Source organism: Nyctereutes procyonoides, unplaced genomic scaffold, assembly GCF_905146905.1.
Source record: "Nyctereutes procyonoides isolate TBG_1078 unplaced genomic scaffold, NYPRO_anot_genome, whole genome shotgun sequence".
NCBI lineage: Eukaryota > Metazoa > Chordata > Mammalia > Carnivora > Canidae > Nyctereutes > Nyctereutes procyonoides.
Genome location: NW_026575157.1, coordinates 3,576,363 through 3,600,685, shown reverse-complemented (window position 1 = coordinate 3,600,685; position 24,323 = coordinate 3,576,363). Strand labels below are relative to the sequence as shown.

General features: G+C 36.6%; 1 protein-coding gene across 1 annotated transcript in view; it reads left to right on the top strand.

Moving 5' to 3' along the window:
* Positions 1–24,323, top strand: part of TMPRSS15 (transmembrane serine protease 15) — a gene marked incomplete at its 5' end in the record, with an annotated part of 108,712 nt that overhangs the window by 65,307 nt on the left and 19,082 nt on the right. Inside the window, 5 exons of the mRNA XM_055313813.1 lie at positions 1,847–1,957; positions 3,454–3,586; positions 19,413–19,508; positions 23,232–23,281; positions 23,450–23,624. Coding sequence (XP_055169788.1) covers positions 1,847–1,957; positions 3,454–3,586; positions 19,413–19,508; positions 23,232–23,281; positions 23,450–23,624 — 565 coding nt within the window. The remainder of the gene's footprint in view (positions 1–1,846; positions 1,958–3,453; positions 3,587–19,412; positions 19,509–23,231; positions 23,282–23,449; positions 23,625–24,323) is intronic.

Sequence of the window (24,323 nt, the reverse complement as noted above, 5' to 3'; positions counted from 1 at the left end):
GTCACTACTTCTTGTGAAGTTATTCATTATACTTTGGTTCAGTCTGATATTTTTCAAAAATCTGATCATGAAATCAATTTATTTGGTTTTGGTCAGCATTTCATATTATAGAATGGAATAAAATAGAATAGAATAAAATTTAGAATAGAATAACAGAATAAAGGTGTTTAATTTAGTTACACACACACACACACACACATGCACACATCAGTTAAAAAAAAAATCTGAAAGCTCCTGCATGAATCCCACAGAAGCAATAGGTCTTGTGATTCTTTAGTATAAAAAAACCTTCAGGTGGGTAGTGACATGATGGCCTTCCTCCTTTAAGGTAACTCAGTATGAATTGTCTTGGAGCTTCCCTCCCTTGGTGTGCTGGATGGCACCATCTTCTCTTCTCCCACTTGAAAACAGTTCCTTGAGGATATATTATGCAGTATTTTTTAGGAAAGATATAAATTCTAATCCTTATATATACACACATACCTAGAAACAGGTGATGGGTCTTGATAGTTGCTAGACCAATTTTGGTATTTTTTTAGTTAGTGTAGTATGGCTACATTTAGTACCTCTTTTTAAGAGTGTACCAGTATTTATCAATACTCTCAGATTTGGGGCTACGACCTAGATTTAAAATGACAGGAATGATTCTTTCCAAGTACCATTACATTTGGTCATCATAAATTGAGAAAATCTATATGGAGATTAGTACAGTTCAGTTTTGAAACCACTTTAACATGAATTGCATCTCCTTGAAAACAGTATAATAGTTTATAATTAATATTCATAATACCTTTCAAAATACAAATTTCCTTCTTTATTTTTATCAAGTACTTTTGCTTCCCCATTATGATCATCTGTGCACAATGTGGGGGAAGAAATATTAAACCCTCCATACCAATCTCCATACCCTCTATACCATCCCTCTTCTCAGGGAGGCCAAATCCCATGTGGCCCTCAATAGAGATCCTAATACCGCCATGTAGCTATCCCTCTCAAACCACAGTTAAAAACCATGTTGAGGGAGCAAACCCCTCTCTACCTGTGCAAAACCCTGTAAGATCAAACAGTTCCAGAAAACAGTAGCAGCCACTTTCTTCAAACAATGAATATTTCCAATAAGTCTATTTTTGCATGACCCAAATTCTGGAAACCACCAACTGCCTCCAGATTCACTCAGTTCCTTCTTTGTCCAGCCTTTTCATTTTCCTTCTATTTTTTTCATATGCCAGTCACATTATCTTGACTACAACCTGATTTACTTGTTTAGAGCTCCATCTTCAAGTTCTTTACAAATTACTGCTATTGCAGAGTTTCCATTTATTTGTGACTACTTTTCCCCCACCTGACCCAGGCTATAACCGAGCTCACTGCTTCTAGCTTGGTCCAACTTTGGTCTCATCAAAAGGCCACTTCCACATTTCCATATGATACAGGTTTGGATGTATCGTGTGGTAAAATCAATAGATCCTCCTATGCTTGTGTAACATTCCAATGGTTGTTGCTTGTATGTTAATTTGGGGTAGAGATGTCTATTGAAGAGACGAACAGAGATAGGGAGGAGTGTATCCTAAACCTCTTGGCCATCTCTTGGAACTGCTCTGTGCTCTCTGAAAAGATGCCTAAGGTTTTGTGCACACTTTTCTCAAGCCATATCTCTGGCTTTGACCCTATTATTGTGGAGGTATTCTGAGAACAAAGTGTATGTAATCTTACTTCATATTAAATCTACCTCAATCACTCACTGTGGTAAAAGGCCAATGTGTAAAGAGGCAGGAATGGGATGGATACTATGGGATCATGTATTTGTCACCTCTTCACTCCATAAGTAAATATTCTCTCTCAATAGAGCCCTGCAAGGAAGACGATTTCCAGTGTAAGAATGGAGAGTGTGTTCCATTGGTGAATCTCTGCGATGGCCTTCCGCACTGTAAGGATGGCTCAGATGAAGCACATTGTGGTATGTTCCATTTTTAGGAAAACACTTTAATCATGTTAGCCTCTACATTTGGCTTCTACAAATGTAAAAGATTCAGAATGTGGTTATCAATATATGTCTTGGTGCTTTGGGGTATGATCATCCCCCCAATGATTTCAGCACTTAGTAATGTTATTCTGGTTAGGAGAAAAGTTGACCAGCAGATCCCTGTTTTTCGTTTGTTTGTCTATTTAAGCTTGACTGCATTTAGTAACTTTAAGTCTAGGACAACTCATATTCACATAAAAAGCATAAAATACCATAGACAGAGAGACAATGGCCTGCACCAGGCCCTCTAGCACCACCCTATTAGCTAGGATAGTTTGCCCATTGCCTGTGTATGGATACATCCTCATATTTACTTAGAACTGACTATGTTAGACTTGCTCCTTTGCATTTCTGGTTCTTCAGTACCTACTACTCCTGCTTTGTTGAGTCCTCAGTCTAGCCCACTTCCAGATCTCTATAAATGATGAGCAATGACTACTTTTACTATGTCTTGCTTTTATTTCTAAGCAAATACTTAATGCTACTTATTATGCCATGCACTGTAGCTGAGCACTTGTAAAACACTCTTAACATAATAAGAATAAGTTCTTTTTGGCCATGATAAACCTGAGGCTTGGAGAAGTTAAGTGGCTGCCAAAGATCACACACCTAGTGAATGCTAGAGCTGCATTTCAACTTGAGTCTGCCTGATTTTAAACGTGAACAAGAACATTAACCTACAGAATTACAGTATAGTGTTTGTGGTAAAACTACCATTGCTGATGTTTCACCTGTTTGATAAACTAGCTTCACTGGGTCCAGTCTCTACTCAGCCACTCATAGCCTTTATACTGTATCCAAAATGCTTGTAAGGTAGTGGGGAAGAAGACGGAAACTAAGCAGCAAAAGAACAAGGCCAAAGAAAATAGTTTCTAGAGAAATAAGTAAGGGGAAAAAATGCCTAAAGTTGTTTCTGAACTTGAATTTTCCTTCTTTTAGAGACTAAGCTTATAAGACATGATCCTCACAAATAACTTTATTTTCTATTTATTTGCTGTATTGATATGCAATAAACTTCTGTTTATTGGAAATGCCTTTTCCATCTTTATAGTTATATGAAGGAGCAATGTTAAGTCTATCAAATTTGTATTTTTCAAGTTAGGCCTTCTAACATACTCTTAAGAAAAATTACAATCAATCTCATAACTCTAAATGTTAAGAACATTACACATGTAGTTTACCTTTTTTTTTTTTTTTGAGCGAAAGCAAGGGGAAGAGGGACAAAGAGAGGGGGAGAGAGAGAATCTTAAGCAGGCTCCACCCCCAGCAAAAGCCTGGCAGGGTTCGATCTCAGGACCTGAGATCATGGCTTGAGCTGAAATCAAGAGTCAGACACTTAAGCAATTGAGCCATCCAGGCACCTCAGAGCCCATCATTTACTCTTAACAGCTTAGGCCAAAATGACCTTGTGTATGATCTAATCTCTTTAGTACGTCTTTTCAACGGCACAAGGAACAACAATGGTTTGGTGCAGTTCAGAATCCTGAGCAGATGGCATGTAGCTTGTGCTGACAACTGGACGGCCCAGATTTCAAATGATGTCTGTCAGCTGCTGGGACTAGGGTAAGTGATTCTTCTCAGGTCTGTTTTAAGAGATTCTCAAATGTTTTTATTGATATCAAATAGGGTTTATTAAGACATAAATTTAAGGAAGTTATGAATTTAGAAAATACACATGAGCAAAAGGAAGACAATAATAATTTTTGATTAAAGCCATTCTCAAAAACAACCACTGTTATATTTATAAAAAAGACAACCTACAGAATGGGAGAAGATATTTGCAAATAACATATCAGATAAAGGGCTAGTTTCCAAAATCTATAAAGAACTTATTAAACTCAACACCAAAGAAACAAACAATCCAATCATGAAATGGGCAAAAGACATGAAGAGAAATCTCACAGAGGAAGACATAGACATGGCCAACATGCACATGAGAAAATGCTCTGCATCACTTGCCATCAGGGAAATACAAATCAAAACCACAATGAGATACCACCTCACACCAGTGAGAATGGGGAAAATTAACAAGGCAGGAAACAACAAATGTTGGAGAGGATGCGGAGAAAAGGGAACCCTCTTACACTGTTGGTGGGAATGTGAACTGGTGCAGCCACTCTGGAAAACTGTGTGGAGGTTCCTCAAAGAATTAAAAATAGACCTGCCCTACGACCCAGCAATTGCACTGTTAGGGATTTACCCCGAAGATTCAGATGCAATGAAACGCCGGGGCACCTGCACCCCGATGTTTCTAGCAGCCATGTCCACAATAGCCAAACTGTGGAAGGAGCCTCGGTGCCCATCGAAAGATGAATGGATAAAGAAGATGTGGTTTATGTATACAATGGAATATTACTCAGCCATTAGAAACGACAAATACCCACCATTTGCTTCAACGTGGATGGAACTGGAGGGTATTATGCTGAGTGAAGTAAGTCAATCGGAGAAGGACAAACAGTGTATGCTCTCACTTATTTGGGGAATATGAATAATAGTGAAGGGGAATATAAGGGAAGGGAGAATAAATGTGTGGGAGATATCAGAAAGGGACACAGAACATAAAGACTTCTAACTCTGGGAAATGAACTAGGGGTGGTGGAAGGGGAGGAGGGCGGGGGGTGGGGGTGAATGGGTGACGGGCACGGAGGGGGACACTTGACGGGATGAGCACTGGGTGTTATTCTGTATGTTGGTAAATTGAACACCAATAAAAATTAATTTATAAAAAAAAAAAAAAATATTTATTTATAAAAATATAAATATGATAAAAAAAAAAAAAGAATTACCACAAGACCCGGCAATTGCATGTCAGGATATTTACCCCAATGAACTGATATATTTGCACACCCACGTTCAAAGCAGCTTTATTCAAAATATTCAAAAGGTGGAAATCCTATAATACAAAATTTTACAAACTATAATATTATATGGCTTTTTAGCCTACTTACACGGGCATTTCTCATGTCAATTAAATATTTTCTATAGATTATCAAAGAAAATGAAATATTCTTTGTTATACTATATTATAGTATATATATAACTAACACAAAGGTCCTAGAGAACATGCTTTTGCTATATCTTTGCAACATTTTCACAGTAATTCCTTCAGAAAATCTGTAGCAGTGTTACTATTGTGAGAAAAGATATGCAAAATTTCAAGACTTTTTGAAGAAGCATAATGCAAGTGATAATTCCATATTAATGACACACCTAAGATTTATTATAGTTCCAGTCTGTCATAATACATCATATCAAATACACTAGTTCACCATATTCATTTCTTACCTTCCTATCAATCTCAAAAGTAATAAGGTTTAAAATAGAAGGGAATAGTAGTAATAATTTGCTTCTTTTAAGTTGTAGAGTCAATTCTAATTCAGCATTCTGATCCTTTTGGTATTCATGATTTAGGACATTTAATCATATTAGATCACACATGGTTATTTTATCACTTATAGCACTATATTGTTTACTAGTACGTCTTGTCATTTTAAACTATAAAGTCTAAGAAAATAAAAAATAAACTATAAAGTCTATAAATACAGGAACTATGCTTATTTTATCCAATACTGCATTGCTACCATCTAGACTTATCATTGTCTCAAAATACAGGTATTAAATAAACATTTGTTAAAGCAATAAATTATTCATTACAAATAAATATATATGTATATAAATATAGAAATATCTAGCCATCTAAATGCCCAAAGTTGTTCAACATAAATCATTATCATTTTCCTTCTGTCCTGATGGGGAATGATTTTCTAATCCATTCTAAAAGTTTTGTATAAAGAGAAGAAGGAAAATAATTCAGGTCCACATCGACATATATCATGAGAATTTGACAATTATCTCAACTGTTCCTAGCTCATCAAAATCAAAGGTAATTGATTGTCTTTATAAGGAGCCCTTCTTTCTAGCTGATTAATAATCATGCAGTCTTCTTGCTATACACAGATTTTCAAAATTTATTTCAAAATGTTTATTTTTTAATGCAAGACATATTTTCCACTACAAATAACATTAATGTAGCAATTAGGTCTTGGTGTAACCTATAATAGCCGTTTAATTTCTAGTAGACTGGGAGAGTTACATTGTGTACTAATGCCGATCTAGTACCTAACCACCACATAGAAGTATTCCTATGGTAATAGGAAAATGTTTGAGGCCCTATTCAGAGTATCAGAAATGCCCCATAATTTCTTGCAATTTGAATTGAGAGTTTTCAACTTCCTTTACTTCCTAAAATACTGTTCATTCAGAATCTGAACTCCTCAGCTTTAAGTCTCATTCAAGTGATGTCAACCTCATTAGAAAGATAAATTTCTATAAAGAGCAAAGGGAGGATGTGAGTTTCATCATCCATTATGTAAATAATCATCAGTTTGGTTTATATGCATTAACCAGAGACTTCCTGCACTTTATATATATTATTGTTTTTATAATACATTATAGCTTGTATTCTAACAAATCTTTCAATGTGGGAAACTTAGAGAGCTAAGGAGGCTTAGTGGAGGGTAGGTTGTAGCGGGAATAATGTTTTTGGATGAAGAGGCAACAAAACCCTGAAACTGACAGTTGTTTATTTATCCTCACTTCAAGGAAACCACTGGGCAAGTGGCATTGATTCCAAACTCCTACTTCAGTGTTAATTTTAGTTCAATACAGGTGAGGCCCTAAGAAGTCATTTGCTTTCACTACTGAACTTGTCAGTAATTCTTAGGAACTGTTTTACAGACTCAAGAATTTAGTAAAGGTTAAGCTAAGGAGATTGGTAACTTGACCTTGTTTCCACAAGTAATGAATCCAAATATCCTGGATGATGGAGATTTCACGGCACAGGAGCTCGTGTTCCAATTCACCATCTATCCAAGCATAATTATATGGTTATAGACACAGGAGTTCTTTTCATTCTGGTTGTGAATCTTAACTAAATAGTTTCCTGCAGGATATAGAGGGTCAAAATGAATCACTTACAAAGACCAAAGTATCAACATCTTCATTGACAGAAGTTTTTAAAATTTGAATTAAATATGTTGGGGATTCCTACAATTGCATGACATAATGTATTGCAAAGGAAAGATTTCTTTATTACTTAACAGTTGCTAATATAAGTGTATTATTTTGATTACTCCTGATCAAAAATTTAAACATTAGCAAAGATATTGTGTCTGTTCCATGGATGAGTAAAACATGGCTTTTGCTTTAAATATGGTGGGGACAGACACATAAATAGATAATGACAAAATAAGGTGATAAATAAAAGGTGCTAGAAGAGAACCACTCAATTTGGGCATGTCAAGGAAGGCTTTCTAGAAAACAGCTTGAGCTAAGTGGATGACAGGCAATCCCACACAACTGTGTACTATCTATTTACATGTTTTCCCCCAGCCAGATTTTACTCTCTAGTTCACTGACCTCATTTTCCACAAATCACAGTCCTCCAGCAGGAGACAGGGACAAAGAACTAGATTTTTTAGTTTGTATCAAGCAAATAGCACATCCCACTGCCTTAGATACAGTATTTTTTATGAAGGTCAGGCACTTGCTTTCTTCAGAAATGAGTCAGGTAATCTCTGCAAAGACTTTCATCTTTGGGCCTGCACTTATTAAATAGTCTCCACAGTGCTCTCGTAATTGAAAGAAAGTTATAGCCTTAATGAGAATGTGTCTAGACTGGGGCATGGTAACCGAAAGAAAACTTAGTGAGTTTAAAATGATGTGTTTGGTACAGTGGAAAGTAATTTAGGAGTCAATTTATTAAAAAGGCACTGTAGTCTCTCAAGATTATTTATGCAGATAGGGTACAAAATGCAATTCCCCCAAGATTCTAGTAAATCATGTGAGGCAGATTTCATCAGCCTTCCCTCTTTTAAATGAAACATTTTTATTCCCTGCCATTTATAGAATGCATAAGTAAAAAAGTACTTTAAATAACACTTTCATGTCCCTGATCAAAGTATGAAAGAAAACATTTTACACCAATGCAAGAATAAATGTTAAAGAAACTTAGGGTTGTGATCTTTAAAACATTTCCTAGGAAAGCACACTACCTTGTTACTAATCCAAAAAATGAACTATGTGGTTGAATTGCCTTGCTGAGCCATTAAAAACTAGAAGTCATCAGGTCTGTACAGCTTCACAGAATTTAGGAAATACTAATGTCTTAAAAATAGATTTGGTTATACACACCACTATTAGGCTGCTTATGAGGAGTTGCTGTTAATTTTTAAATCCTATAATAGTCCCGGGGCGCCTGGGGCACTCAGTCTGTTAGGTTAAGTGTCTGCCTTTGGCTCAGGTCATGATCCCAGAGTTCCAGGATTGAGTGCCCCCCACACCCCCACCCCCATACCCCCACTCCCACCCTATCCCCAGGATCCCTGCTAGGCGGGCGGTGAGAGCGGCTGCTTCTCCCTCTCCTTTTGCCCCTCCCCCTGTTCCTGTGCTCTCTCTTTCTCTCTCAAATAAATAAAATCTCTAAAATCAATCAATCAATCCTATAACAGTCTTATGCAAGGTACCTTCTGTTCAAATGTCAGAAGCCTCAGGTTGAGCCTCTTATTCTCAAATCCAAAATAAGAAATGGAATTACTTGAAGTTCTTCCATTTCAGAAGTGTTTGGAAACTGCTGTGGATGGGGGGATAAAATGCTGTATTTATAAGCCTTCCAGATAAACAGAGCATTAATGGTTTAATAGCCTCTACAGGCACCACCACAAATTTGTATCCACAGTTTAAATGGGTCCTGGAAAACTGAAAATAGAACCTGTGATTCATATTAGTTTTAAAAATTGGTAGGCAAAAAGTGTTCTTGTCTTTGTCCATATTTCCCATCATTGTCCCCTAATTTTCAACCATGTGGGAAAACCCTTAACACAAAACAACGAAGATAAGATATGGGAATTAATAGAAAAAAAAATGTAACTACTAACTTCTACTTTAAATGACTTATTTTTTATTTGCTAACCTCACACAGAAATAATTAAATACTATTTTCTGTTATTTTTAATTTTTAATTTGCAAGTTTAGCACCAAAGGAAACTTTTATTGTGTTCTTAGCTATTTTCCTAGAGTAGGATGGGGTGAGAGGCAGGTGTGGGCAAGATGGTGGAAACATTGCATTTTACCAAGTTAAAAAGTTCACCATTTACCTGATATACAAACTATAACTCTGATGTTTTTTCCAATTTTAAAATTAGCAGTGAATTAACTAAATATAGGTAAGGAGAAATAATTATAGCAAAGCATAATAATTTTAGAACTTTCTAAGATTCATATTTCATAAAGTTTATTATTTACCAGACTATGAAAAGCACAGTGGTTGGGAAATTCTCTCTGCTATGGCCAAGGGAGTGAAAGTAAGTGTACCACTGATTTGTAATCCAAAAGTTGGATCAGCAGCCCCCATACCTGGTTATAGTTAGAATCACCTGGTCTTTTACCCAGATATTTGGATTCAGTGTGGTCTAGGTCAGTGGTTTTTGACATATGATTTTCAGAACCAAACTAGTAGCATCTGCAAGCCTGGAATGCACATACAGAAATGCAAATTCTGGAGCTCCACCTGAGAGACCTACACATGGGCAAGTCTAGAGTAGGATTGGCAGTCTGTGCTTGAAAGAGCCCTTCTGGCAATTCTGATGCTAAAGTTTGAGAACTGTAATCTAGGGTAGGCTTTCTTAAGCTTCTTTTGTGTGTCATGGACACTTTTGGCAGGCTACTAAAATGTACTAACCTCTTCTTAGAACTGTATATTTAAGTGTAAAAAATAAAATACATATAATTACAAAGGAAATTAACTTCCTAAAAAAATAACTATCAAAGAGCACCTGAGTGGTTGAATTAAGTGTCCAATTTTTAATTTCATCTCAGGGTCATGAGATCAACCTCGCAGGGGGCTCCCAGTTGGCGTGAAGCCTGCTTGAGATTCTCTCTCCCTCTGCCCCTCCTCCTCACCCTGCTCACACGTTCTCTCTCTCTAAAAAAAAACTTGTTAAATAAAAAAATAACCATCAAAATATTATAAATATGACATAGTAATATATATTTCTTTATTTAGGTATTGGATAAGGTATGTTGGCAGTTCTAATGATTACTATAAGATGAAAAGTGAGCAAAAATACTTTTTTAGATTCATGCACCAACAGTTATAGGTGTTGCTATCAATGTTATGGTTAGTCACCTACATTTGTATAACAAAAAAGACTAAATTTCAATTAAAGGTTAGTAAGATTTAAAAAAAAAAAGGTTAGTAAGAGTTAGTTCTGTAATTATCTCTTATCTTACCACAAATCCCTTAGTTATTATCATAGACAAGAAGTAGCTCCACAGACCCAGACCTTGCTAGTATGGGGCCTAGAGATCTCAGGTCTTTGCAGAGCCCTAGGTGATTTTGGTGGGGTAGTCTTGTTGTCCCAAAGTAACCCATGAACTTTTGTGTACTTGTTTCAGTAGAAAACAGAGAACGAGAACTTGTACAAAGTATCTCTAAAGTCTGGCACTTTGATTTCATGAGGTATTAAAAACAAAACAAAGTGAAATGAAACAAAACATCAAACTTTTTTTTTTTCTACTACAACCTGCTTGAGGGCCATCCCTGACTTAACCCAGGTGACTCCTTAGTCTTTTTTTTCCTGACACCAGCCTATTTTAACTTCTCTAAAAAAATAAAACCTTTCTTGCCCAGTAGATCAAAACAAAAGTAGAGACTTTAAAGAAACCTCTGTAAGAAGGACATCATTAAAAAGGGAAAAAAAAATCTGCTGCTTGGTTTTCACCAACCATAGCCTGGTTTTATTGCTTTCTCTGAAAAATCCACTCCTGATTTCTCCCACTAAATATTTAGTGGACTCTCTTATATGAAATGTAACTTATTTATATTGACATAACTCAGGGAGAATTCTCATTGTCTTTTTTATTTTGACTTTTATTCTAATGGGTATTTTGTAACCCCAGAGAAATTTATGTAGCAAGGAAATTGTTGAGACTATAATCCTACATATAAAGGGTTAAGAAAATATCCCTTATGTTTGGCATAATTGTGAATCATCTACCAATAAATTTTCTACAACATATAGCTATTTAGTCTATAAAAGTCTGGCACAGACTTTTTTTTTTTTACTCAAAGACTTTTTTTACTCAATCCATATGTATAAGCCAGCATCCTTTATCATTTCCTTAGACCCTGGTTTTGGGTTTTTTTTTTTTTTTTTTTTTTTTGGAGAGAGAGATTTATCTAAATTCAAGTTAATTAACATGCAGTGTAGACAGCCACATACAGAAGAATGAAACTGGACTACTCTCTTACACCGTACGCAAAAAAATAAATTCAAAATGAATGAAAGACCTAAATGTGAGACAGGAATCCATCAAAATCCTAGAGGAAATACAGGCAGCAACCTCTTCGACCTCAGCCACAGAAAATTCTTGCTAAGGCTCCTCTCTAAGTGCAAATGACATATCAGATAACGGACTAGTATCCTTAGATCCTGTTATTTGTGGGGAAGCTTCAATATTCTAAAACAGAAATAGTTGAGAACAGAAGAAAACTTTTGCTCTGTGAAATGAATAACCAAAATCTTCTCGTTCATTTTATTTCCCTCCTAAAAACTATTTCCAATTCCTCAACCTGTAAATAATGCTGTATATTCTATGAGACCAAGGGCCATTTTTAATAAAATTAATAAAATCTAGTGGAACAATATACCTTCTGTCCCCTTCTTTAATTTTTTCTTCTTTAGGGATGCCTGGGTGACTCAGCAGTTGAGCATCTGCCTTTGGCCCAGGGCGTGATCCTAGAGACCCTGGATCGACTCCCACATTGGGCTCCCTGCATGGAGCCTGCTTCTCTCTCTGCCTGCCTCTCTGCCTCTCTCTGTATGTCTCTCGTAAATAAATAAATAAATAAATAAATAAATAAATAAATAAATAAATAAATAAAATCTTTAAAAAATGTTTTTCTTTCTTCCACTATCCCTTATTTTCATTCTTCCTTCTTTTTTTGCTTCCTTCCTCCCTTTCCTATTCCCTTCCTTCTTTTCTCATATCCTTCCATCTTCTTCTTTGCTTTATACACTTACCTTTTCAAAAGAAACTGGGGTGATTTATTACAAAAGGTATGTGCAGTAAGATTAATAGAATAGTAGCTGAAAATAAGGTCTGAAGAAATAAAAAGGCACATCTATAAAACGTACAGGTTCGGCACCATTACTAGTATTTCTGTCTGAGATTCCTGGAAACCTGTGCAAAAAGGAGAACATTAAAAATTGCATCACTTTAATTGTGAGATAGGATAAATGTTACCAGTTCCATAGGGAAGACAGATTTCTCCTGACACTGAATTCTAATGGAAATTTTGCGTGCATGTCCTTATAAAGTAATAATGCTTAAAAAAAAATATGTGCACTGATCATCCCAATGTTTATAGCAGCATTATCTATAATAGCCAAATGATGGAAAGAGCTTGAATGTCCCATCGACTAATGAGTGGATACAGATGAGTGTATATACACACACGCACACACACACACACACACACAAAATGGAATAATGGAATATTACCCGGCCATAAAAAATGAAATCTTGCCATTTGCAATGATGTGAATTGAGCTAGAGAGTATTATGCTAAGTGAAATAAATCAGTCAGAGAAAGACAAATGCCATATGATTTCACTCATATGTGGAATTTAAGAAACAAAACAAATGAACATAGGGCGAATAAAAGAGGCAAACCAAGAAACAGACTCTTAACTATAGAGAGCAAATTGAGGGTTGCTAGAAGGTGTCTACACCTGAAACTTATATTACATTATATGTTAACTAACTGGAATTTAAATAAAAACTTGGAAAAAAGAACTATGTGCACTGAGAACACCTCTTAGTAAACGTAGCGGTGTATGCCATATGCCTCTTACCCAAAAATAAATAAACTCCAGTGGCAGGTAAGAAAATAAAGTTGCAAATGAGTCAATGGTATAGTACAAGGGATTAAGGTCACATTCTCCAAGGTGTTAAGCATAAGGATCCTGTCTCTGACAACCTCCCTTGAGTATAATTTCTCTCCGCCACACTTGAGGTAGGAAATGCCAGGAATGTTTCCTTCCTAATATCATTAAATCTGTGGGATAATGCAGAACAGCTACCAGACTGACCCATCAATTTCTCTCTTGTTCTTAATATGGTAGCTCACACAAAGGAGGAAATTGATCAGGTGAAGAGAATTTTTTCCACTGGCATGTTTTTTTCCTTCTTTGTGCCACAAAATCTTAGATGTCCAGGTCAGAAAATCAGAAAATAATTCAGCTTAACTGTTTGCCAAACTATGGTGGTGTTAGGTGAGTGCTAGGTGTGTTGTCATAAATGTGGTAAAGGACCAAGCAGTTGTAGCTGAAATGTGTCCAGTTCAGTCAAGCTGTTTACCTAACTGCCCTCATGTCCTGACTCTCTCAATGGGATCCTTTGCTCTCCTTTGCCTCCAACTCCTTTCATTCATCATCCCCCCAACCTGCCGCCCCGGTCAACCACTCTCCCCACCTTCTGCCCTGCCAAATCAATCCATTCTTTCCCTCCAACCTGAAAAAGAGGGTCCATCCTTCTCTAAAACCCTTTTCAGAATAATCCCACCTGGCTCCATTCATGACTTAAGCCTTTTGGGGTGTGAAATGAGCAACAATGCCTGGCTGCAGCATTTGCAACATTTGTTATTATTCTGTTTGGCTTTAGTGTGTCCAACAGCTTAAAACGTCCCTACCTAAGCTCCTGCTTCAGGGAGGAATTCTTATCATGGCAAATACAGTCTGAGGATCAAGACAAAAGAGGAAACCCAAGCAGGCCTGAGAAGAGACGCAGAAGATTTATACTGTACAAGACCCTCCAGGATATTTTTCTTTTGCTCCCTAGAATTCATCTCTGAGTGTATTTTTATACTCCATATATGACGTTAAAAATAATGATGGTGGATTGCATTTATATGCTTCTCTTCTCACATAGAATAAGGTTTTCCTGAAGCCAAAGGAGCCCTTGGAGGATGCATAACCTATACAGATGATAATAAAGGTTTAGAAATGGGTAGTCAGGAGGCATTAGCATGTCAACAAGGTAATGCTATATGGGCATGTTTCTATGTGATACCAAATTTCTACAGATTTCAAACAGCTGTGCAAATGTGTGGTAGAGTTATCTAAATCTGCAGAGTTAAAATTTCCAGAATTTAAAAAATGCAAACCCTAGCCATAATCTTGACAGCTTCTCTGTAAAAATTAAAAACTAGTTTTGTGGGAAAGAAAAGGAAACTGAGGCAGGGAGCAACTCCGTGGCGTGCTTTAATTGCAGAACTTAATATAATTTATTCTCTCTCAATTCAATTTTTCAGTTTTTCTGAGATTTTGTTTCTCAAAAATAAATGGTGATAATAAAAGGTTGCTAACCTTTCATTTGCCGAGAATATTTTAAATATACTTTATTGTTGTCTCCATCATTTCTTAAAATAAGAAATAGTTTGTTGTAAATGTTCTCTGCAGCTTATATTCTGTTTACTGTGAATACAAACTGGAATAAATTGTGTTCAGTCTGGAAAAGGATGAGTTGAATTTGGCAGGATTTGAAATGCAAGTAATCGGTCTCAAATTAAACTCCAAATTCTCGCATCCAGCATGGACACCTGGAGATGTTTGTATGAACTGATGGCCTCTAGACACTGCTTTCAGATCGCTGGCATCAGTATATATGGCCAAAAAATGATTATGTGAATACTTTATACTTTTTTCCAAAGGAATGTCTCAGTTATTCTATCCTATGTTCTATATTCAAAACAATATATCTGTAGTATTAACTGCAGTCTGTTTCCTCATGTAAGTTTAAGACTTGTAGAGGAAATGTAGAGAAGACAATCTCAGAAAATAAACTGCATCTTTTTTTCGATATGCACGTATAATCTTTACTTTTTCCTCTGCCAGATAGTGAAAACATCACTATGGAACAGCATTTGAGAATTCAAGGGTAGAAGTATTAGCATTTACTAAATATTTTTTATTCTTTAAGCTTTGCCTTTAGTCTATTTTTTTTTCTCCTAGAATAGGCTTATGTTAAAATTTCCTTGCCAATTCCATCATGGTATAATGCTAGTGGTAAGTGTATAATAAATAGATACTAGATTTTAAAAACTTATTTATAAATAACACTTCAATATGTTTTCAATTTAATTTTGTCCAAATTTTGTTTTGAATCTCCGGAGATATTAATACATCTTCTCAGGGTCTGTAATAAAAGAGCTTGTGAGGGTACCTGGCTGGTTCAGTTGATAAGAGCATGCAACTCTTGATCTCCAAGTCATGAGTTAGGTGTAGAGCTTACTTAATTAAAAAAAGAAAGAGAGAGAGGCCACCAGGGTATCTCAGTTGGTTAAGCGTCTGATTAACCAGGTCATGATTCCAGGGCCCTGGGGTCGAGCCCTGACCCCTGCATCTCATCAGTCTCCCTGATGAGCTGAGAGTCTGCTTCTCCCTCTGCCCCTCCCCCTGCTTGTGCTCTTTCTCCCTCTCTTGCTCTCTCTCTCAAATAAATAAATAAAATATTTTTTGAAAAGAGGGAGAGTCAAGGGATGGAATCAAAACAGGTAGAAATAATGGAAAAGTGATATATATATTTTTTTATTTTATTTTATTTTAGAGACAGAGAGAAAGGACACATGGGGGAGCAACGGAGAGGTGGGGGCAAAAAGAGAGGGAAAGAATGTCTCAAGAAGATTCTGTTTAACCAGCTGAGCCACCCAGGAGCCTCTTTGAGATTTATTTTTAATGAATCACCCTTCAAGATGTTCCCTTATGTAGTTATGAATGTTGTCAAATGACAAAACTAAAACAATTTATATTGAGTTTGATGTCCTTTACTCAAGGGAAAACAATCCATCAATCAGGGGTGTATAGTTAGTGCCTCACAAGCAGTGGAGCAACCTTTTTTAGTGACCTTGGGCAAGAGGAAGCTTTGTGGAATGTTAGAAGAGGTAGCAGGGCACCATTCGCTAGGAGGCCAGGAATTTCTTTATAAGCTTAGCAGGTCCTATTTTCTAGGGTAAAGTAAGCTAGTAAAAGCTGACTTGGAAGATTGTGATGGCGTATATGAAGATTTTTTAACAGGAGGCCTTTCCTGTGTGGGCTGCCAGGTTTAGATCTGTGAAGTGGGCCAGGCCACTGCTGTGGCCTCCATTCTGTGGGGCCTGAAATGTGAATTAACTTCATCAGTGCCTTATAACAAACCACCTATCAAGTAAATAGAAGTCATTTTGGAAGCCAAAAAGCCGACCCCCTGAACAAGTAAAAAATAGATATTATATTTGGATTTGACAGGGGTTCCCTGACTTGCAAGCATCAAAATCACCTGGAGGGTATATCAACGGACAGACACTGGACCCCAACCCCAGAGTTTCTGATTGGGGTGTATAGAGTGGGACTAGGCAATTTGCATTTCTAGTATATTCCCTGAAGGCTCATACTGCTTGCCTCTAGAACACACTTTGGAAATCTTTGGTCATGGAGAGTCAAGAACACTAGAAGAATGCCCAACACATATAGGAATTAAGCAGAATAATGATATTGAGAATACTGTTGCAGGAATTCTCTGCTTTTAGTGCCTGTGGTCCTTGGTCTCATAGCTTTGAAGGATGAAGAGGTAGACCAGACGAAGAGTGATGGGCAGCAAAGTTTATTGAGCAAGAGTATAAAGCTCCCAGAGAGGGAGGGGCGGCCAGAGGGTTGCTCTAGGAATTTGTAAGGATTTTTACAAGCTCTTTTGCAGAATTATTTTAAGCAATCAGGGTATGCTGAGTTGTGCCAATCAGGGCTTTGGTCATGTGTCTGTCTATCTATTAGGCTAATGTCTATGTGCTGACGGTCATTCTTTGGTCAAAATCTGGGGCTTGGGGATCCCTGGAGCCTGCCTTCGGCCCAGGGAGTGATCCTGGAGTCCCGAGATCGAGTCCCACATCAGGCTCCCTACGTGGAGCCTGCTTCTCCCTCTGCCTATGTCTCTGCCTCTGTGTGTATGTGTGTGTGTGTGTGTGTGTCATGAATAAATAAATAAAATCTTTATAAATAAATAAATAAATAAATAAATAAATAAATAATAAATAAGATCTGTGGCTTATGTCTTAACTGCCCTCCTTGCTCATGATAGGGACAAATGCCTTGTGGTTAATTGTCTTATTTTAGGACATTTTGCAGAAGTCACTTCTGCAAAAGCTGCAAAACAGAATGCTAGTGCACACCTACCTAAGCTACAAAACACGATGTTAGTGCTGCTTTCTTTTAACCATCTTGACTCCATATTTTCTTGTTAGGGCCCCTGGCCCTGACTATCTAAGTGTTCAAATAACTCTTAACAATGTGACCAAAAACAGTAAGAGAAGAGATAGACCTAAAAGGGAGAATGGAGAGTAGCAGGGACCCACCCTTACAGCAAATAGGAGCACCCATCAACCCATTATAATGATGTTTCTGGAGCCTGCAAGCAAAGTCAACACAACTAGAGCCTCTTCAAATTGGATAAGTATCAATTGGATTAAAAGCTAAGATTAGTGTGATGAATTCTACCAAAAGTTGCACCAGGGTAAAATATCAAAGTCCTCTGAATGTTTTGATGCACATTCTATCTTCTCTAAATGCATAAATCCTTAAATATAATGTTTCTCTCTTACAGTCCTTCCTGACCCACGGGTTTCCTTATTTCCATGCCCTCTGCTGCCTTTTGAGGTCTTTATGCCTCTTTTGTTTTCTGAACTATAACAAAGACATTTTATATAAATACTTATATAAAATGATGCTTCCGCTTACCTGAAGGAAATGCCCGAGTCTTTAACAGTAACAGTGACAGCGCCCATTCTCCCTTTGGCAAATTCATTTCAGGTGTCCTTAATGAATGAATAGTCATTGATTTGTATGCCAGAGTTACTTTTATCTGTTTATAAAGTTAAAGTTCAAGGCGCTGAATTCTAGGACATTAAATAGAGGCTTCATTGCTTCAGTTCTCTGTTCAGTGAATGAGTTTCCAGACAAATACGTTCAGGTTTTTTAAGATGTTGGCCCCTCTGAAGGAGACAGGAAATACTCTCAACTTAGTTCTTTTCTTCTGATTGATCATAACAGCCATAAGTGTTCCTTGGAAATTCCCTGTAAACAGAGAGAAAAGGGTGAGTGTTGGTTACAGTGTGGACTACAGTGTTGGACGTCCTTCTGAAGAGGCAACGGGTGGATCCTTTGTGTTATCCCAAAAGATAAAAACCAGATCATCTGCCCGCTAAACCAGTAGAAGTTAGCAGCAATCAGGATGTTTTCAACCTAAAAGCATATTCTTATGCAAGGATTAAAATCTGGAATAAATGAAAAGCAGGAAACAAGATTAGGAATGAAGAAGCTAAAAGTTTCCACCGAAACCTACAGAAGAGAGTCAGGGTAACAGAGACATCTTTAATTATGGTTCACAGTTGAGAGCATGGATATAACATGTTTTCAGGGATAAGAAAGACTAATAACTTAATGTCTTTTGTCACATGGAGAGTCTCTTTCTCCATCCCACCCTGGCCCATGAGTTGACACTTGGAGGTCCAAGCTACATACTCCCTTTTCAGAGCAATCACATAGCTTCTTGGTTTTTTTTTTTTTAATTTTTATTTATTTATGATAGTCACAGAGAGAGAGAGAGAGAGAGAGAGAGAGGCAGAGACACAGGCAGAGGGAGAAGCAGGCTCCATGCACCGGGAGCCCGACGTGGGACTCGATCCCGGGTCTCCAGGATCGCGCCCTGGGCCAAAGGCAGGCGCCAAACCGCTGTGCCACCCAGGGATCCCAGCTTCTTGCTTTAAATTAAGGCTTGCTAGACTTTGAATTGAATGAAATATCAAGAACAAAGAAACCTTTGGAAAAGCAAACACTGAAGATATTATTTTTCTAGGTTGTTCTTAGGCAACTTGCATTTTTTAAAAGATGGATTACACTTGACAGGAAAAAAGTTTAATAAATTATGGTGCCATAATTCTGTGAGGTTGTCATTAAAATTGATCATTCTGGAAATTACTGAATAACATAGAAAAGTAAAATGAAAAAATCAGATAACCAAGTAATATATGCACTGGTTTTAATTTTGTTAAACAGTATTTGAGCATGCAAACAACCAGAAATATTACACAAAAATTAAAATTATATTTCATGTCATTATGGATAATTCTTCTATTGATTTATACCATCTTTTATCTAGCAAAGTTTTTGAAGTTTTATATTAAAATATTAGTCTTTTTGTATGGAATCCCATACTTTTTTAGTGTCAACAGTATTAAATAACTAGAAATTTAAGTTTTGGATCTTTGTGTTTTGTTTTGTCTCTATGTGTCTTTCCATAGGAGTGGAAACTCATCAATGCCAATCTTCTCTACTGGGAGTGGACCATTTGTGAAATTAAACACAGCACCTAATGGCAGCTTAATACTAACACCAAGGTGGGTCCCAAAATCTGTTCTTGGACTAATTGTACTTGAACTGGAAAGAAGATAGATTTTGAAACTTGTTAGATTTTAATGCCACCACATATTAGCCATAAAATCTTGAAAGTTATTAATTTACTTTTTTATTATTCAGATAATCTCAAATAGTACCTAATGGATCCTATCTGATAACATTGCTTAATCCTCATGTATACAGTAAGACAGTCAAATGAGATACTTCATATATAATTGTGCTATGCACTGATAGAGATTCAATAAATTTTACTTCTCTGTCCTTTCTATCCTTACCTTCAGATTCATAAACAAGTAAATCCCCAAAGAAAAGAATTGTGAGAGCTGGGATAAGTAAGTCCACTGTCAGATTAAAGAGGGCGACACAAATTAGCTATCAACCAAAGACAAGAGAAGAGGGAAAGTCATGGTACTTAGCAAATAGAACATGAGTATTAAGTGAAAGACTCCAGACTTCTAATTGTGCCTACATATTCTCTTTTTTAAAATTAGATTCATTTTTATAGCTTTTACTAATGTTAAAAAACCAACATCTTTCCTGTATTCAAAGATCTATTTTAGCTTAGATTGTATCATTTCTCCTATTTGTGCATTAATGATACTTTTTTGTTGAAATGGGCTTTTGAATTTTACAGTTCCATTAAAGGCCAACTGGAAGGGGGAGGCAGGGAAGGGAGGAGACAGTAACTCCAAGACGAAGCCATAAGTACTGACAAAGATTTAAGATGTCATTGCTGGTGCATTAGCTTGCAGTTTTTTGTATAACATACTTAATGGTGAAAAATGAAATTATGTAGTTATTCAACTATTCATGAAAAGTTATCATATCTGTGAGCTGAACCAGTATAACAAGTTGATAAAGGAATATTTTTAGTACCAAGGACTTTGCAATTGAATGTTTCATATGAATGCTTGCTGGTCCTTGACTGATATTATTAGTCTCATGGGGGGGAATCAAAGCATTTTCAAGTGAGAAAGCAGATTTTGAGATTTCCTTCTATAAGCATGTCTAAATTTACATTAGCATTATCGATCTTGAGCAGTTTGCACACTGAAAATTTCTTTTATTTGTATCTTGTAGACTTTTAAGAATAAGAAAAAGGACAAAGGATAAATGGTTTTAAAAATTCATCTCAGCATACGCATGTTTCAGAGCAGATGTAGGTTATTCCATGCTTATCGTCAAGATGGCAGTATCAGTGCTGTCCCTATTGTCTGTATGTTTATGTTACTTGAAAGAGTTCTATGAAGGGCACCTGGGTGGCTCAGTCTTTTAAGCATCTTCCTTAGGTTCAGGTCATGATCCCAGAGTCCCTGAGATGGAGCCCACATGGGCTGGCTCCCTGCTCAGCGTAGAGTCTGTTTCTTCCTCTGCTCCTCACCCTGCTTGTGCTCTATCTCTCTCTCAAACAAACAAAATCTGAAAAGAAAAGAACAGAACAGAGAAGAGAAGAGAAATAGAAAAGAAAAGAAAGAAAAGAAAAGAAAAGAAAAGAAAAGAAAAAAGAAAAGCAAGAGTTCTATGACTTAGGGAGTATTGCTCTACTCTAAGGCCGAAGGAACAGAAGCTTGGTGTCGATAAGTGACTAGGACACGTTTCCAAAGTCGGAGGCAACCCTACATCGCTCCGCTTTTCCACTCTACTGTGTTATCTTCCAAATTCCCCAAGGCAACAGCTCACTTTAAATAGCAGTTCTGGAAAGGAGAAAGAAAGAAAAAGGCATAGCCTTTTCAACAACAACAAAAAAGCCCATGTTGTCGAGTGAGAAATTAATCCATTTTGTCAGTACAGTGGATATACACCCATCCATTTATATCATACTAGGGCCCCACAGGGCTGAGAGAAAGACACAGGATCATGTCACTGCATACGTGATATACCCATATCTAGGTAGATACACATGCCTGCACACTGCTTATTAATAAAACCTAAAGTGTATTTTCTTATATTTCTTCATGTCCAGAGGGCTAAGTTAGCTCTGATTTCAGGACCAAAGGCCAGGACAGTAATTCCACTTCCCTCCAATCTCTCTAAATATACCTGGACGAAGTGTGGATTCACTGCTCATTCTGACCAGGCACTAAGCAATTTATTCCTCTACACTAAGCTCCTGCATCTGTATGCTTATGCATGAAACATTTGACTAACTGAAATGCATGGAGAGTGAGGGACAAAGTTCAGTTCCATTATCAGGTTAACTTAATAGTTACTTTAATTTTTAGAATTTATTCAACTCTTCTATGGTTGCCTAAAAGAATATCATCGGTTTTGTACATACTACAGAGCAGTAGGCATCATTTAATATCTAAGAATGCTGAGGCATTTTAAACATGGATTTTCACTGATGAGTAATGGATATAGAAAGAGTTTGGGTGAACTTGAAAGTATGCTGGAAAGCATTCTAGAAACAACTTCTCTCTCAACCATGAGTATATAACAGAAGGGGAGTTAATTGAGGCTTCTTCTTTGGGGAATTATAAGTAGATATAGATATAGATATAGATAGATATAGATAGATATAGATATAGATATAGACATAGACATAGACATAGACATAGATATATAGATATTCCCATATCTAGGTAGATATACATGCATGCACATTGTGTATTGATAAAACATAAGTATATTTTCTTATATTTCAATTGAAATTACCTTCTATTCTCAACGATATGTCAATTGGACAGTATGAATGCATGTGATTTCAAGTAAACCTTACCATGTATGTTCCAGAAACACCGAATTGCTTTGATTGTATTTGGGATCTCATATGGATTTGGAGTCTTGTTTTAGGGAAAATTCTCCCTAAAATTTCAAACACCTAAATAATATGTGCAACAGATGCAGTTAAATATATAAGTTGAAATCATTACTTGTTTGTGTACGTTTTTGTTTCAACGTGACCAATATCTGTGTAGCCACAGGAAGAGTGGGAGCAAGTAATTTAATTCCTTGTATTATACTGATCTCTAGTGGTCAGGAAGTATAACACACTTTTAAACTATTTTCCTTTGTTTAAATTACTGTTTAAAATAGAATCCTTAGCTTTGAAAAAAAAGTTTGTATCCAAATATTTAAACAGGTAGTGAGTTATTAAATTATATATGTCTACACTTTGTATTTTCCTGTTTATATGCTTATTTCCCTTGAAAGCAGGGCCAGTGATTCATTCATTGTTGAATTTTCTGAGTAGAGTTACAGCCTCATACACAGTGCAGGCACTGAATAGGTCTCCAATTAGCCACACTGAGACATATTCTGTATTATAGAATGATGAAATGCAAGGTTGGTTCAAACAAGCTAATAATAACTATCATTTATTGAGAGATCATTGTGTGTATGGCACAATAACTCCAGTGCAAACATTTCTTTTTACTTCTCACGAAATTCCAGTAAAGTAAGTACTATTGCCCCCATTTTATGGATGACAAAACTGAATCTCAGGGACACTGAGTAACTTATCCAAAATCACATGAAATGTAAGTGGTAGAGTTAAGGGCTCAAACTCAGTTCTAATGGAGTTCAAACTAAGGATTTTCTTGCTGTGTGTATCAGCCTCCCCATTTTTCATATATGATACTTACACTTGAAGGTTAATTCTACTAAAAAAATAAGATGAAAAAAAAATAAGATGATGTGCATTATGTTCTGTTTTAAAACATTAGGTGCACAATTTCTGAAATATAATTGTTCTTCTATTACAGTGAACAATGTTTCCAAGATTCATTGATTCTGTTACAATGTAACCATAAGTGTAAGTAAATATTTTGTCATATTTTCTTTCCTTTAAGCCTTCTGTTTAAAATTTGGAATAGAGGGGGCATATCACCTGAGGTTATTTTGTAGTGATCCACTCAATTTTCAAAATCAGAGGAAATCCACCAAAATAAAATAGATGCTCTTTCTTCAATTATTTTAATAGGGTGTGGAAACAAACTGGTGGCTCGAGAAGTCAGCCCAAAGATCGTTGGAGGAAATGATGCCAAAGAAGGAGCCTGGCCCTGGGTTGTTTCTCTTTATTATAATGGCCATCTGCTCTGTGGTGCTTCTCTCATCAGCAACGACTGGTTGGTGTCTGCTGCCCACTGTGTGTATGGGTGAGTGTGACATCGCAGTGTCCCCTCCCAAATGAGACACCACAGCAGACACAGTGCATCCCACTTCATGCAGCCTCACGTACTCAGGGAAATGTTCCTGCTCTTTATGATACTATATAGCATCAATAATATTCCCACTAAAGTCATATATAAAAATACAGAAAGTTAAATGGAGGATCATTCTTCATTAGATACTTGCATCAAGTATTGTGTTTCCTACGTATGTAAAAATTGAAATTCTTACCTACACAGGTAAGAATTTTTAAAGGTGTAAAATTCATATTGAATGTGTAAGTTTTGCTGGTTATCAATCAATCAGGCCAATATGTAGTTTCAGAAATTGTCAGTATCAGAAAAGCATGTTTAGATAGCCCTCATGTTACAAATAAACTGTGCTCTAGAAGTTCACATGTAAGGACTTTGTGGTGAATTAGGATAAAAATGTTTCCTTCTCAAGTGAGATCTATTTTGATGCTACTCATAACTAAAACTTAGAAGTAATATCAAACCAGATTTGACTCTTCTTTGATTACATGATATGACAAAATACATAGAGAGAAGATAGATCTTAAGGGGTGCCTGGGTAGCTCAGCAGTTGAGTGTCTGCCTTTGGCTCAGGGCATGATTCCAGAGTCCCAGGATCGAGTCCCACATTGGGCTCCCTGCAGGGAGCCTGCTTCTCCTTCTGCCTATGTTTCT